The 16,758-nt window shown below is 45.4% G+C and overlaps 1 protein-coding gene across 1 annotated transcript; it reads left to right on the top strand.

Annotated features, from left to right (window-relative positions):
• The first annotated feature begins 6,678 nt into the window (after positions 1-6,678).
• pcare1 (photoreceptor cilium actin regulator 1) lies at positions 6,679-15,056 on the top strand. The gene is made up of 2 exons (XM_007896903.2): positions 6,679-10,697; positions 14,927-15,056. Exons 1-2 carry the CDS (start codon positions 6,679-6,681, stop codon positions 15,054-15,056), a joined length of 4,149 nt encoding a protein of 1,382 aa, XP_007895094.2.
• Positions 15,057-16,758: the final 1,702 nt, after the last annotated feature.

Below are 16,758 nucleotides of genomic sequence, written 5' to 3'. Positions count from 1 at the left end.
GCACTCTCACACTCAGTCGCTCTCTCTCCCTCTCTCCTCCCTTGCGACCTTGTCAGTTTCAGTGTTAAAAAAGCTGTGGAGGGCGGAGAGAGAGAGAGAGAGAGACTCGCGAACGAAAAAGGGGGAGGAAATATTGCAGATGATAGCAGACCAGAGATGCGAGGAAATAATAAGGGAAAGGGATGTAAAAGGAGGAGGAAAAAGAGGACACACGAAAAATATCAGAGGATGGTTGTGTGTTTGTGGAGGGGGGGGGGGGGTTCAAACAAAAAAAGGGAGAGAGAAAAATGTAGAAAAGAGAAGAGAGTGGGAGGAGAGAGAGAAAATAGACAAAATCCCAGCCAATGGATAAATGGGGGGAGAAAAAATAAATTGGAGGAGAAGGGGAGAGAGGAGAAGGAGGGAAAGGAAGAGTGGGGGGGAGAGGATGAGAAAAAAAGGGGATTAAAGGAATGGTTAAAATGCAGAGAGAGAAAGAGAGATTGCAGAGAGAGGGAGAGACACACACACACACACACACACACAGAGACAACACACATGAATTACAAGGGGAAAATCCTCTAGTAAATTAAATTAAATGTAAGTGATGACATGATGTAACAAAGGTCATGACAAGAGCTGGTGCAAATCCCCCCCCCCCCACCCCACTACCACCACACTCCCCCTTGTTAACATGAATTGAATCTGACTTGCTCAGTTGTACAGTCATATTTCGATCAGGGATGTGCAGAAATACTAATGGAAATGAATCCCCTTTTACCATTGGTGTTGGCTCATTGATCTCTTCCCCAACCCCCACCTCCCTCCTCCGCCCCTACACCTTTCGGTCCAGCACGCACATCCCTACACCAGCAGGTTGGGGGTTTGAGCCCCACCTTATGGGATGGTAAGTGTAATGTTGGCAGCTGGCAATACTACAACAACAACAACAACTTGCTTTGATATAGCGCCCTTCGCGAGGATCGCTTCACAGTGGCGGAGTCTGATACCGAGCCGGGGGAGAGGGTGGGTGAGGAGGCGATCGTAAGCACGATCAAAGAGGAAGGTCTTTTTGGGCGGGATTTGAAAATGGGGAGGGAGGGGGCAAGGCAGAGGGATTGAGGGAGAGAGTTCCAGAGTTACGGGTGTGGTGGCTGAGGTCAAGAGGTTTGGCAGGAGACCAGGAGAGAGATACCACTTAGCCTTAAATTAGAGATTTCATGCTTTACTGCCAATACACTAAGCGCAAAGCAGACCCAACTTATTAACAGTAACTATGCAATATTAAAATGCATTCATTGCAGATGTGGCCAGCAATAAACCCAGGTATTATACTCAACATACATAAACAAAATGTTGTTGGTGCAGTTCACATCGGTAAGAGCGCAACACAAATTATCTTCTGAATTGAAAATGCTAAAGGAGATACTTAAGATATTAAATCTGTACAAGCTAAAGTGACCGTCTATCTCTTTGATATGGGACTGGTTGAATAATGTGTCCAGATGGTTCAGCTGTTGTCTTTGGTTCCCTCCTGTGACTGAGAGAAGTGGATGTATTCATTCTTTCTATGTGCTGATAGTCCAGTATCTTCAACTGCATAGTATTCCTGTGCAGATACCTGTGACATTTGAGTTTGTCGTTTGTCAATCGTGCATACATTTGAACATGATTGCAATGTGTGTGTGTTTGTATCTGTAGGTTTGAGCCTCACATTGGTCTTTGAACTCATATAGTCTAGACTGACACTCTAGTACAATGCTGAGGGAGTCCTCAATTGTTGGAGGTGCCGTCCTTCGGGTGAGACATTAATCCAAGGTCCAGTCGGCCTATTCAAAGACATTAAGGATCCCATGGCACTGTTCAAACAGTGAGGAGAAGGAAGTTCCTCCCTGTGTCCCGGCCAATAATCACCTAAATAAAATTGTTCCATAGCTGTTTGTGGGACATTGCTGTGGTGCATATTGGCTGCTGCATTCGCCCACAAAATACACACAGCTTTATACTTTACAATATATCCTGTGAAGTCCTTTGAGATACCTCGACAACATGATAAGGTGCTTTGCCTGAAGCAAGGATTATTATTATCATTCACTTCATGCCTGTTGGATGTGGCAGCCATATCTGCCTACGAAATACACAGTCACTACACTTTATAATGTATCCTGTGAGATGCTTTGAGATGTCCTCCCAGTATGAAAGCCCTGTATCAAATGCTAGGATTATTATAAATGCAGAGAAAATATGATAAAGTTCCCAATGCTGGGCTGAGACCAAAAAAAGATACTGTATAATTACGGTATATTCTGTGAGGCGCTTTAAGATTCTCAAAGACGTAATAAGGCGCTATATCAAATGCAAGGATTATGAGTATTATTTACTATTGTTATCACGAGCAATGTAGCAGAGTCACACCTGTGAGCGTGTCGCTCACTTTTCTGAGACGTTCCAGCTAACAATTCGGTTCAAACATTACCTCAATATTGAGAACCCTGGTTGAAGTCGGAAAGAAAAATAAATCTGTAGGTTGGTATAATCCCTCACATGTTTGGTAGTCCTTCAATATCCCTTCACTAAGTGGCTTAAGAGCTTCCAAGTCAGGTGCAGTTAAGTCACCTGGTACAATGCATACAAATCTGTCCACTCCCTTCACTCCGCTTGGCCTGCTCCATGTCCCAGTGGTCCGGCCTTTCAGCCTCTCTGCCTCCACCACCCCCCCCAAACAGCTCGGGTCCAAATCCCTGACTATTCAGCGCCTTGGGATGTCCTCCCGACGTGAAAGGCCCTAATACAAATGTAATTTTGCATTGCAGTTTGTATAGAATACAGCTAATGAGTCGCACGTTCATAGAAAATCACTATCACTTATCACTGCCATCAAATGACACTTCAGTAATTAAACACATTTTTTCATTGCTTCACCCTTTATTATTCTGCATGAATATAGATGTCAAAAATCTCACCCGATTAATAACTAATCAATGCCTAATGGGTCGTGTGTGACTATCGACGTCTGGGTAAGAACGACAGATATAAAAGCTGTTGAAAAACAGATGCCTATGCAATTTTTCCCTCTGACTGACGGAAGATTGCCTCCTGTATCAATCCCAGCAGCGGCTACATATATCCTGTATAGGTCTTAATTGTAGCAGTTGAGTCCCGTTGCGGTTAGTGCGCTCGCCTTGTTGTGCGCAATTGGCTGCTGCCTTTCGCCCACAAAGTACACAGTCACTAGACTTTACCGTATATTCTGTGAAGCGCTTTGAAACGTCTCAACGACATGATAAGGTGCTATATCAAATGCAAGGATTATTATTATTATTATTATTATTATTATAACCCGCAGGACCATTTTGTCTCAAACTATAAAATTGTGCGGAATTGTAGGAAATTGTTTAATTCAGTTCTCAATTTGGACGCTGATTCTGTAAAGCAGCAGAATGAGATTCATTTTTTTTTATCCATAATTCCAAACAATCTTAAATTTGAATACAAAATGGTCTTTCAGAGTAAGACTAGATGGAATCCTAAGGCTTACATGATTTCCTGTTTGTATGAATAAAGGTGATTTGGAGACTTAAACGCAAATGAAGCACAAAATCAAGTTTTAGTAATATTCTGTGAAGCGCTTTGAGATGACTCGAAGACGTGATAAGGCGCTATATCAAATGCAAGGATTATTTGTATTCGGACAAAAGGGAGCCAGTCTGTCATCAATTCTCCACCAGCTCTCAGAGCAAGGTGTTCATTCATTCAGTCCCACTACCCTACCTTATCCTCATATCCTTCAAGCCTCTATTTTGCTTCTTTTGAAGTGCTTATCCAATTATCTTTTTAAATGTGGTTTTGATTCCAGCTTTAGTCGCCACTTGTGGCAGAGCTTTTCTGTTTTTTAACAACCCCACTGTGCGAAATTCACTTCTAACCTCTCTTTTGCCTCTTCCATTGACAGCCCTCAGCTAATCCCCCTGTTACCAATTTACTAAACAACAGGAATAATCCTTTACTATCTATCCTCTCAAAGCCTTTCAGAATTTTGAAGATTTCTCTTACATCCCCTCTTAACCTTTTATGTCACAGTAGAAACAGACCCAATTATTCAAACCTTTCCTAAAATACATTAAACTTTCATCCCTGATATCACCTTTGTAAACCTTTACTACACTCTTTAAATGGTTCGATGGCTTACAAGTACAAAATTACATTTGTACAGCGCCTTTCTTGTTGGGAGGACATCCCAAGGCGCTGGATAGACAGGGATTTGGACCCGAGCTGGGGTTTGGGATCAGGAATAGTGGAGGGCAAGGGACGGTGGGAGGGTGGCCAAAGGCTCGGTCAAAGAGACGCGCCTAGAAGGAGTCAAGAGAGGGAGTGAGGTGAAGGGAATGTGGGACGGTTTTCCAAGGGTGGGGGCAGATAGGCTGAAGGCCTGACCACGGGCCGGGCCGGGCGGGAGATGTGGAGCAGGCTGGAGCCTGCTGAGAAGAGGGAATGGACAGGTTGATATGAGGTCAGCAGGTCGCAGAGGTAGGAGGGCCTTGAAGGCAAGGACGAGGATTTTGAATTCTATCCTCTTTGGGATGGGGAGCCAGTGGAGCCGCGTGGGCGTGATGGGGTCGTGGAGCCTAGAGTGGGAGAGAAAACGAGCTGTAGAGTTCTGGAAAATATGCGGCTTGTGGAGGGATGATTTGCAAAGCCTGGCAAGCAGGGCATTGGCATAATCGAGCCTAGATATGATGAATGAATGGATGAGGGTTTCAGCGGCCTAAGGGGTGAGGCAGTGGCAGAGCCGGGCAATGTTGCGGAGGTGGGGGAAGACAGAGTGGGTTACGGCATGGATGCGGTGTAGAAAGGATAGTTGAGGGTCAAACAAAATGCCAAGGTTCCAGAATGGCTAAGTAAGGTGTGCAACCATGGATGGTGATGCTTTCAGCACCTGAGGTATGGAGGCGCTGATGGGAGCCAATCAGGAGAGCCTCGGTCTTGTTGACATTCAACTAAAGAAAGTTATCTCTCATCCAGGACTTGATGTCTGACAAACAATGTCCTTCTGTCAGGACAGCAGTGGTCCTGGAGTCGAGGGTGGAGGCAGAGAGGTAGAGTTGAGTGTCATCTGCATACATGTGGAAGTTGACCCCAGTCTGTCACCAAGAGGGAACACGTAGATATTGAAGAGGATGTCAACATTTACATATCCTCAATAATAGAGCATTTATCCCCGAAAAAGCGGGGTCTCTTTGTGGGCTATCGGAAATTCTCTTCTCACCTTCCTTGACTCCACGGTGATGTACTTGGCAATGAAAAGTAAGAATCGAATCAACCCTCTGTGGTGTGTTTGTAGTCCAATTTCTGAGCCTTGGAGTTTCTCCAGTTCTCCAGGGCACTGCTGATGACCGCACAGACAGCCTGGCTCATTGGCAGACCACGGAGAGGCAGACCAGTCACTGGGAGTAGGGAATCTTCCCACTCAGCTCCTTTTAACCTTACAATCCAAAGCCCCAATGGGCTGGTAGTCCTACCTGTTCAAGCAGCAGGAAGTGTGGCAGATAGCGCTCACAATGGCAAGTTATGTGATTTTAACAGTTTAATCTCAAGCAGCATCCCAATGGTTACTGAGGGATCCCCGACCTTTGCTACTCACACCATCTGCACCTTATTCTTTCTGAAATTAGGTAAACAGGGGGCACTTTCTTCTGTACTGAAAAAGTACTACGATTCTGGGATTCTAATCAATTACTCGTTTTATCGCAGTCCGGAGGCTCAGAAGAACTGCCGTGTTCACCAATACAAGAGATTTCAAAATACCTCACCATGTGAAGGGTTTTACAACTCGGTGAGGCGCTGCATCAAGTGCACGTAGTATTATCTCAACACGGCATTAACGTGCTGCTTAAACAAGAGCCGCGAGTGCTCTACGTGGCTGGTGTGACCACAGGGTTAAGAAACTGCTCTTAACTGCTCTCTCAGCCTCATCCCTTGTGACGTTTGAGGGTACATTTCCTAAGTGTGCTATGATTTCCAATGTTATTCAGTAAAATTTCCCCCCTCACGCCTGTAAAAAAAATTCTTCTCTCCCTAATAAGACTCGACAATGACAACAACTTGGATTATACAGCACCCTTCATGTAGGATAACATCTTGGAATGCTGTGCCTTTCAACCCTTATATCCCGACTCACATAGAGAGTTCAGTACCTACAACAAGAAACAACCCACTTTACTTTAATTGGCCCCATTAATTAACACACCGTGGCCTCCCTTAGGACACAGAGGAGAAGTGACTGGCCAAAGCCTGATTAAGATGATGCGCTTAAGCTCTTATATTTTTTTATCTATTCGGGCATCTGTCGAGATAGAAAGGAGGTGGATAAACCCTCTTAATCCACAGCCTGCCACAGCTTCGAGCGAGCGACTGGAAACAAATAATGCAGCGTTTTTGAGTGGAAAAATAGGTGGAAATTTGAGTGAGCAAATGCGTCAAAATCAATTTTTCTTTCCGAGGGTGTGACAGTGGATGTTCTGAAGTGTAACAGTTTTCAGCGCATCGAAGCCTTTGAAAGCAAAAGGGGTTGGTTTGAGTCAAGGACAATTGTTGATGGAAAGCATCTGGCAATGGCAGGTGGATAAAACAGCGCTCAGCCTCTCTGGTGCTTTACTTTAAAAGGGTTTTTCCAAAGGTACAGGAGGAAGGAGTGATAATATGGGGTGTACACCATCTCAAAGCGGGATAATCCAGCACATCACCAGAACTACCTTGAAGCCGCTGAAGAAAACTAAATCTTTGATGCCCCCGGAGGAGATTCCCAGTGAGAATTTTACCCGATCACTCGAGGAAGGTTCCAGTAACTGTACCTCAGACAGTGAGTCCAACCTCGGGGAAGAAGAGATCTGTCACAAAGTGGGCCTGAGAGGGAAGAGAGAGGGAGACTCCAAGTCACTGGGCTGCTCAGATCCGTCTCCTCGGCAGGGATCAGCCGGGCAGCTGGAACTCAACAACCAAGGCAAGAAGGCAGAGAAGCTGGCCGCTGAGACAGAGGTAGCTAAATCTGAGCAGATCATTTTGGAAAAGTATGTAACTTCGAAGAGAGGGGTTGTTGAAGCGCATTCCTCGAGGCTGGCAGAGGAGATCCAGCAGAACCGTGAAGGGAAGCCAGTCCCACAACAGCACAAGAAAACCAAGAAGCCAAAGGGGCTTCAGTCAGTCAAGCAGACCAAGAACATCAAGACCAGAGCCAAGAGCGAAGACAAGGTTGAGTTCCCTGATGTGTTGGTTCAAAGCCACCAGGCGGCCTATGCTTTTCTCAACCCGAGTCTCTCCAAGTATGAAACCATCTTGACCTTAACCGAGCAAGCCACCCAGACCCAACTCATCCTCCAGCAGATGGTCAGCTTCTTGGCGTTTCGTTTTGAAGAGGTCAACCAAGCCCTGGAGGAAATAGTCATAGGCGGCGAGAAGCTGGTCAAGAGGGTTGGGGACAATCTGACCTGGCCAACCGAGCAAGGGGTTCTGAAGGATCAGCCCGACCTACTGCAGCAGCTCTTGCAGTACACGGTCAACAAGATGCAGGCGGTGAACGGGACGGTGGCTCTGGTGACTGGTGGGGCCCTGCAAGAGACTTGTGGTTATCTGCAGTCGGCCACGGATATTTTCCAAGAGAAGCTGAAGACAAAACAGCAGATGGACGACCGGCTCCAGAGGCTGATCGCTCACTTGGAGGCACGAGCCACACAGCGCTCTCACAGTGCCCCAGACATGACCCTTTACTCCGAGGACAGCGGCATTGGTGCTGACAACGATTCCCTCAAGGAATATTGCATACTGGACAAGTACGGGAGGCGGGTGAGTTGTGACGTCAACGCGTACCCTTTGTGCACCCATTCCCATCAGAGTGGCTGCCCAACACAGTCGTGTGTTTCCAATGCACCGACCTGCTCCTCAAAGTCCCACGACTGTGCCGTTGAACGGCGATTCAAAGACATATTCTATGCCTCAAATGCACCTCGATCTTCGCTGATGAAGATGGGCAACTCATTTGACTCCAACGCAACTACGGATGCTGAGAGCCTAAAAGGCGCAGAATCGATGGACCTTGGCTCGTTGGACGAAGAGGACACCAATGAGAGCGACACGGAGACAATTGCCGATGGGACGGTGCCTCGAAGGCCAAGTTCAACCCCAATAGAAATTGGGTCCCTGAGGTCTGGCCCGAAGAGAATCGATAACCCAGAGAACGAAGAGATGACTATCAAGCTTAAAGATGCTATCAGTGGCAGGATCCAGTTTGTCCCAATCGCTTCCGGGACCAACACATGGTCCGATGAAGAGAGCAAACCCTATCCCGTGAGACCCAGCACCGCAAATATCTGTAAAACTACCATCGCCAAACAGAAGAGGTCCAGGTCGGCTGAGTCACTGAGAAGTAAAGCCGAGGATCCAACCCTCTTGGAGCTTCAAAGAACCCAGAAGAATCTCAGCAAACGTCTGGACAAGATGTTCCAAGCGAAAGAGAATAACAAAGCGATACCCGAGAAGAAGAAGGCCACACGGCCCAGGATTGCAGCCAACACGCAGAGCACAGATCAGGCCACTCCCAACAGCAAGCTCAAAGCATCCCTCAATAAAAACTTTAGCATTCTGCCCAACCCAGACCGGGTGCTGCTTAAGAAGAACGACCAGGGGAATGGCAGGCAACAGGAAGACAGGAAAAGTCGCAAGAGCCCCGTCAAGGCAGTGCCCGCGAAACACAACTCAGCCAATGCCAAGGAAAGCCAGACGCCCAAGACCAGTGGGGGGAAAACTGCCAAGAACCCCCACCACAAATCAGTCAAGAAACTGATCGATACTTTCAGCCAAGGGAACGACAACGACAAATCTGAGAATCCAAAGGCTCCAGTTGGAATGAAACGGGCAAAACAGTTGGGGGTTCTTATCCTTCCCCATGTTGCTATGGGATCCAGAGACCGAGTATCTCAGAGGCACGTGTTTCCTGCCATTGAAGATCTCAGCGATCAGCAGGAACCAGTTTCATCCAGCGAGACACTTCTTCCTCCTGTGCCAACCAGTGAGTGTCAAGAGGGCTTTGCACAGGACGAAGAGGAGATGGAGAGCTTCCCACCACCGCCGTCCAATGTTTCGTTGGAGAGCCTGTCGGATGTACCAAGGGCTTCAGGGATCACAGCAGCCACACCGACAAACCCCTCAGAAACAGCAGACAAGCGAGCTGCAAAGGTCAATTTTATTGTTCCCAAAAAGACGTTAGTGGCGCAGAAGCTGAGGGCGTCGCTGAACTCAGTGGACGTTCTGCCAAGTAGAAACAGGCGCGTTGGGGCCTTCAGGATGCAGAAAAGACCAGAGCAAGAGATGTCTCTCAGCAACTCATCCTTGGACATGAGCCAACAGGAACACATGGAGACACAGCGCAGACTGTGCGGGAGGAGCAGTCACTACCCCCAATCCTACAAGATCATAAACCTAAAAAACACAACGGCTTCAAGCTCAATGGAAGATTTGGAATCTGAAACGATACAGTTTCCAGATGCGCAGACAAGTCAAGTCCAAGATAAAAGGGAAAGTGAGCGAGACTATGGGGGAGAAATGCTGCTGAAAGAGACCAACGGGTTCTTATCACCTACAGAGAGCCAATTGCAGAACTCTTGTGACTCCATGGCAAATGCCAGCACTGGCAATGGTCAAAGGGATTCTGCGTACAGATGCACAGCTCTCTCACCCCCTATAGACAAACAAATCCAATTCTCTTCCATTTCAGACATGAGAGGTGATGACACCCCTATCATTGTCCGGAGATCGACTCCAAGCAGATATAGAAGCCCATCCCCGCCTCCCGAGAGGAAGCTTCCAAGCCCCCCGTTACAGCCCAGGAATCTTTTCCAGACCATGAGATGTACATTTCCCTCACCCCCTACAGAGAGGAAGCTCCAGAGCCCACCTACACAACCCAGGCGCCCTTTTCAAGCACTTACTTACATTCCATCTTCACCTCCATCAGAGAATAGACTGACCAGCCCACCCGTGCAGCCCAAGTATCTCTTTCTGTCCATGAGTAACAAGCAGGCTAGCCCGCCCACCCTCCGTAGGCAGATGAGCCCTCCGGTCAGTGCAAAGATGCCAAGCCCTCCTACCCAGAAGAAACAAGCCAGCCCACCAACCCAAAGCAAGATCCCCAGCCCACCTTCGCAGCGGAAGCAGACGAACCTCCTTTCACACAGTAAGTTCCCAAGCCCGACGACTGGCCGGAGAGAGGTGGGCCCAGGTCCGTATCCCACCAGCAGCTCTCCCCCCATTTCACCCAGGATGCTGCATAGAGGATTCCGACACAGCTTAAACGTCGGCGAGGAGCCTCAGGCCTCCATGCGAATTGCATCCAATGTTTCATCCATCTTTTGCCCATCATCAGATTCCATGTTCGAGGCCAAATCATCTTCTCCACCCACCTGCTTTGATCCAGTGAATGCTACAGGTCACTCCCAAGTCTGTATTCTAGGGGACGGTAGCCCTATGACCTCCAGGTCAGTGTGGAGGAACAGCTTCATGTTCAGGCAGTATGGAGACCAGCAGAGAAGGTCCACATTGAGTGGTGTCTACCCTCAGCCTTTTGTTAAAAGAAACTTTGCTTCAGATTGCAGGGCTGCATTTCCGCTTCAACTCCCGGTCTCAATCTCGGCTTCTGCTGGGAGTGAGCCAACACTTTGCAGAACTGGGTAAGTCTTCCTCAGGTGTCCTTCTCATAAACTTGTGTGTTTTTGGAGGCGATTAATAAATCCTTCACAAATACAGCTTCACATTTATTATTCATACATGGAATAAGAATCCTTGCATTTGGAACAGTGCCTATGAGGTTGAAACGTCTCAATGTGATTGTGTGTTTACAATAATAATCCTTGCATTTGATATAGCACCTCATCACGCCTTATCCTCTTTGACCACCATTCGGTCACCCTCCTACCCCTACCCTCCCTGCCCTCCACCCTCCCTGATCCCAACCCCACCCACCCACCCAGCCTGCTTGGGTCCAAATCCCTGACCGTCCAGTGCCTTGGGATGTCCTCCCGAGATGAAATGCACTTTACAAATGTAATTTGTTCTTGTTGTGGAGACAAAGGGCTTCACAGAATATACTGTAAATAATATTAATAATAATAATCCTTGCATTTGATATAGCGCTTTTCACGTCGGGAGGATGTCCCAAAGCGCTTCACAGAACACACTGTAAAGTGAATTGACTGTATATTTGTGGGCGAACGCGGCAGCCAATTGCGCACAGCAGTGTCCCACAAACAGGCATCTCTGGAGGATTGTAGCTCAGACCCAGTGGGAGAATTTCCCTTCTGGTTTTGAATAATGTCATGGGATCTTTAATGGCTACCTGAACCGGCAGAAGAAACCTCTTCAGTCTAACGTTTCATGGAAAGGATTATTTATCTGGGTGAAAAATGCAAGACGTGATATGTTAATTTTTACCAGTGAGAAATATCAGATCAACTAACATTTTGCATCCAAGCCAGCCAATAATTAGCAAGTAACACAATGGGCGGGACATGGGGAGCCATAGTACTTACCTTGCCTTTTCATAAGTTGATGAGTGTAAAGAGCAGCCTAGAGAACCCTTAGGAACCTGCGTTCAGTTGCAGTTTAGTGGGATGGAAATTGGAGAGAAACAATGGGATCAGAATGTGAATTCACAATAGGATTCACAAATATCAAGTTCTAGAAAGAAACTGGATATACAGTACATCACATTAAGCCCCAGGAACTGCATCCTGACACACTCAGACAATTTGTGTTTGTGTCCATCGATGTGATGCACATTTGGTTACCTGCAGAATTAGAGTACTTTGATTGGAGTGCAATGCTTCAGTTGGGTATCTAGCCGCCCAAGTATAGATCTGATGGACAGAATATTCACTAATCTGTGCTGTTATTTCTATACTTCTCTGGAGTTTGCTGGCCGAAGCAGTACTCTTGGTAGAAAGGTGTCTGACTCCAGTGATGTTTATTTTACCTGCTCGTTGCAGACTTTTCGTTTGTCTCATGGACAGGTTCTGATGCTTGTGTGGAACTTGCGATGATTCTGAGCCAACCTCATGGTGGGACATGAGCTCACACACAGTCTAGGTGCAACGCTTAGTTGGGTGTAGGGGAGGGAATCACAGCACTGTCAGAGATGCTGTACTTAAGTGAGATATTAAATTAAATTGTCTGCTGTTTAGGTGGACTTCAAAGATTCCATGACAGTATTTGAAAAGAGAAGGACAATCCTCTTGTTATCCTGGACAACGACTCTCCAAATAAAGTGGTTATTCACCTCAAGGCTGTTTGTGGGACTTTACTGTGTTTGCCTACAAACACAATCGTTGCACAACTGCCTTGAGATGTGTTGACACTACCATATGCACTGTATCAAATGCATGGGATTGTTCTTGTCGTGTTGTGAATTAATGCCCTTTCAACACATTATACAATGACGTTTTCCTTTTGTATCAATTCAATACAGATTCCAGTTCATGTAATCCCCAGACTAACTGATTTAAGTGACAACTATTGATGAATTATTTCCTAACGACCAGATACTCGTTGTAAATCATAATTGTTTAAAAATAATACTCACTGTCCCACTTGCCTGACCGATCGACTATATTCCAGGGTGAAGTGTCATGCATAGAGTCTGTGAGAGTTATGAGGACACAAATGCCCTACCAGAAACAAAGCAGAATCTAGATTAATCTCTGAAAAAAGAAGCATTTATAAACATTTGGAGTGTGGGTAGGGGAGTAAAATTAAACAGATAGCTTAGCCGGAGAGCTGACAGAGGCACACAGTTTTGTGCTACAGTATTATTGTATTGTATCAAAGAACCATACAAATATACAACACAGCAGACGGTCATTGAGCCTATCGTACCTGTGCTGGCTCTTTTAAGAACAATCCTTTCAGTCCCATTTATTTGCTGTTTTCCCATATCCTGTAGTTTACAAATCAGTGTCCTGTTAGATGCTGGACAACATCAAACTGCACCATGCTCTTACTGGAAATGATCTTGTTAAAGCAGCTTCAATGAAATAATTTCAGCTGGCAAATTGTTCAGAGTGCAATTTTGATGTTGGTGCCTGTCTTCAAGCTATGTTACTATAGGAGAGATGCAACCCACTGTGTTTCAACCCTTTTTACAGAACGCATTGATTTCCAGTAGTTTATTATATTATGTATATTGTATTAAGATTATATGGATGAAAAAAATCACGTGTGATGTGGTAATTATCACATCGCCACATATTGCTCCCCTGAATTGGCCTTGCAAACACAGAGAAGCAAAGCGTGCTAAAAATATTAAGTAGGGCTGCCTTGGATGGTATTTATAAAGTGCCTGCAGAAGGGCAGATGGTAACGCTAGTTCAGAGCTTAAGTTTGGAGTTTTATTTGAAGGGGAACAGCTGCAGAGGAAGTGCATTAGGAGCATGCTGCACAAAAGCATTGGTGCAGTGGCATTGGTATTTTAGTAGACACAGGAAGACAATTGCAACCAACTAATGTGGTGACTACCTGCTTAGGGTGGAGGTCGGTGGGTATTGAGTCAATCCTCTATGTCAGTCTTAGTAGTTCAGTTCCCTGAGCCAGGCAGGGGCCCATAATACTCAAGGTACGGCTGATGACAGACCAGCCAGCTTGGACTTGGAGGGACAGACCCTCTTCACACTGAGAATTCAGACTGGGGCAGGGATTCTTCCCGGATTCGGCTCCTATTAGTTTTTCAAGACAAATCCTGATCCTATCTGGACAAAGAGCAGGACGCTTGCCAGGCAGTGTTTGCGATGGCAAGCTATTTGGTTTTTTTGTTAAACTCGAGTGACACTCCAACACACTGCAATCCATTGCAGGCATTTTCCATTTACAGGTGACATGCACATATGGTTTGGATACACTTGAGTACAATGATGGGTTTCTGCACGTGGCAAAAAAGACTGTTATTACCAATATAGGAGCATACTATCTGGGCCCTCCAAGTTTGTATTTAGTATGAACAATTTACCCATTTACGTTTAGATTATTACTAACGATGCCTATCACACAGCTTGTCTTTTTACTCCTTCTTTGACTTGCTGCCCCCCCTATCATACGTTAGTTAGCATGCTTCCCCTTCAGTTTCTGGGCCCTGGGTTTGAATGCGATTCAGGCTAAGATGAACAGTTCCCCTCAGCACTGGCCGAAGGGTGCTTTGTGCAATGTTAGTCTCTGTTAATCTCACTGTGTACTGAGTCACATCACAACATTAACCACATTTCACTCCAAAGCAGCACTACATTGGCAGCATAGGCAGTGAACATGTGTCAGCCATAGCTCAGTTGGTAGCAAACTTCCCTCTAGCTCAGACATTTGTAGGGTCAATCGCTACATCAGGACTTGTGCTCATAGTTCAGGGTGACACTTCAGTGCAGTACTGAGCCGAAGTGTGGACAGTGCTGTCCTTCTGACAATAATCTTCACACTTGATGCAGTATCCGTAAAATCAAAACATTTCACAGGTCATTTTGTTTGGCTGTTTGTGGGACGCTGCTGTGCACAATTGACTGTCGCGTTTCACCTACAAAATACAGTCAATTCACTTTACAGTATATCCTGTGAAGCGCTTTGAGACGTCTCGAAGACGCAATAAGGTGCTATATCGAATGCAAGGATTATTATTATTATTTGCTGTCAAGGGCAGTGACTTTGTATTTGTTGGCAAACGCAGCAGACGATTTGCACACAGCAATATCCCACAAACAGTCAGTCGTGAGGTGATTGATCAATCTGAAGTCTCCGCACTACTACAGTACTCCACACAACAGTCGGTGGTGAAGTAGTTAATTCACTCCAGTGGGATTTGTGATGCCATTATCTGTTTCTAATCCCAGCGAACTACATTCCTCTCTCTCTTTCTCTTTCTCAACAGCTTTGACGAGAATTCATCAAATGAAGGCGATGTTTGGAAGAGTCAATACACTTCTGATTTGAGAGGGTCGAACAGATCAACCTCCCACCCTGAACTCTGTGTTGTTGGTCAGGGGCTGCAGAAAGACTGATACCATCAGCGCCCAAGCCCCTGTTACTCTTGCGTCTTGTTTGCCAAGAACCAGGGCAGGACAAACCCAGCTTATCTGAATTCATAATAGCTCTGCAAAGTAATCCTTTAATGAGATGACCTACAAAAATATGATGTGCAAGGCATAATGAAACAGCTAAGATGAAATGAAAAGCATATTTTAATATATATACTGCGTATAGATTTTATATGCACAAGCTTTATTTTTTTTTCCAAATTGGTCCGGGTGAGAAAGTATGTTTTTCAAAGGTTATCCCATCCCCTCTACGGGAATTTCATGGGCACTGAATGGGAAGATAGGATTAAACTCTCCTGTCAGTCAGTCAAGCTCATCATCAGCAAATAAGAACAAAGGTCTGGCAGATATTTCGAGTTAAAAGCACAAAACAATCATCCTTGTGAGTGTGAAGTGCCAGAAAATGTAATGTAAGACTTGAGAAAACAGAGGTTTGAAATTAATTGAGGTAATTGTGTCTTAAAATGACCATCTTCAGGTCACGCTTGAAGACCTTCCTCTTCGACCGTGCCTACGGTCACCTTCCCCTTACCCCCCCCCCCCCCCCCCACTGTCAAGCGCTCTGAGACGCTATCCTGAGATCCTGAGTGAGGAGTGTTATATGTTGGTGCTAAAATACAAGATCACCTATAATTATGAAAAATTCTTAAATTCAGTCGTAATTTGCAGCAAACCAGATTCCAAATTAAGACTGCGTTTAAAAATATTGCGCAAACCTGAGCAAACTTAAATTGCAAGTCAAAATGATTTTACAAACTACAACTAGATGTTATTTCAGAAAATATTAAACATTCCTCATCGTGCTTGCCATAAAGCTATCAAGGAGTTAAATTAAAAGTAGACCCTGACATCTCCAAACTATCTCTGAGTCCCCATGGGGCTATTTCAATAGCTTGTCATTCATTTAGTTAACTTTCAATATATTAAACCCATTCCTTCTCCAATTGCTAAAATAACTCCACTATGGGAAGGCTGGAGGGTGGAATGGATGAGATGGGCAAAGTGCCTTCTTCACCCAAACCTCTTTCGTGATTTTGTGATAATGATTCCCTGCCTCATGCAGATGCCATCGTCAATTTTGCTGGACACAGTCAGTAATTGAAAGTGAGTGGCTCTGGGATGGCAATCCTCTGGAATGAGATTATTTTCTCTCAAGGACCACCTGCAGTGTCCATAGTGATGCTGTAACATTGCTTCAGGTACTATGCTATCTTTAAAATAATAGATTGTGACAGATCTTATCCCCCACGCAGCAAAATCTTGTCCTCCCATTGATCCCTGAAGAAAAAAAAACAGGTCTCCCCATGTAAGTAGGTCCTGGGTTTGAAACCCAGCTCTGCATTTAAGTCAGAGTGTCATATACGCCACAGCTGAGTTAGTGGACAATCTGACACTCTCATGAGGGAATAGGGTTAGTAGCTATTTCCACTGTTAAAGGGGAATCACTTGAGAATTTTAAGATAATTATTAGAAAAAAATTAAGGAACATTTTATAATAATAATAATTGCATTTGATATATTTTAGGATTTTTAAAAATATTTTTACACCTGGAGGGCAATTAGGACACGGAATAAAGCAATGGTTGAAGCAGAATCCGTAATAGTTTTTAAAAGGGAATTAGACTAATACAATATTTGAAAAGGAAAAGTATTGAAGGGAATGAGA

This window comes from Callorhinchus milii, unplaced genomic scaffold (assembly GCF_018977255.1).
Source record: "Callorhinchus milii isolate IMCB2004 unplaced genomic scaffold, IMCB_Cmil_1.0 Scaffold3, whole genome shotgun sequence".
Taxonomy (NCBI): Eukaryota; Metazoa; Chordata; class Chondrichthyes; order Chimaeriformes; family Callorhinchidae; genus Callorhinchus; species Callorhinchus milii.
The sequence above is the reverse complement of the archived record's forward strand: the minus strand, read 5'-3'. Positions and strand labels throughout refer to the sequence as shown.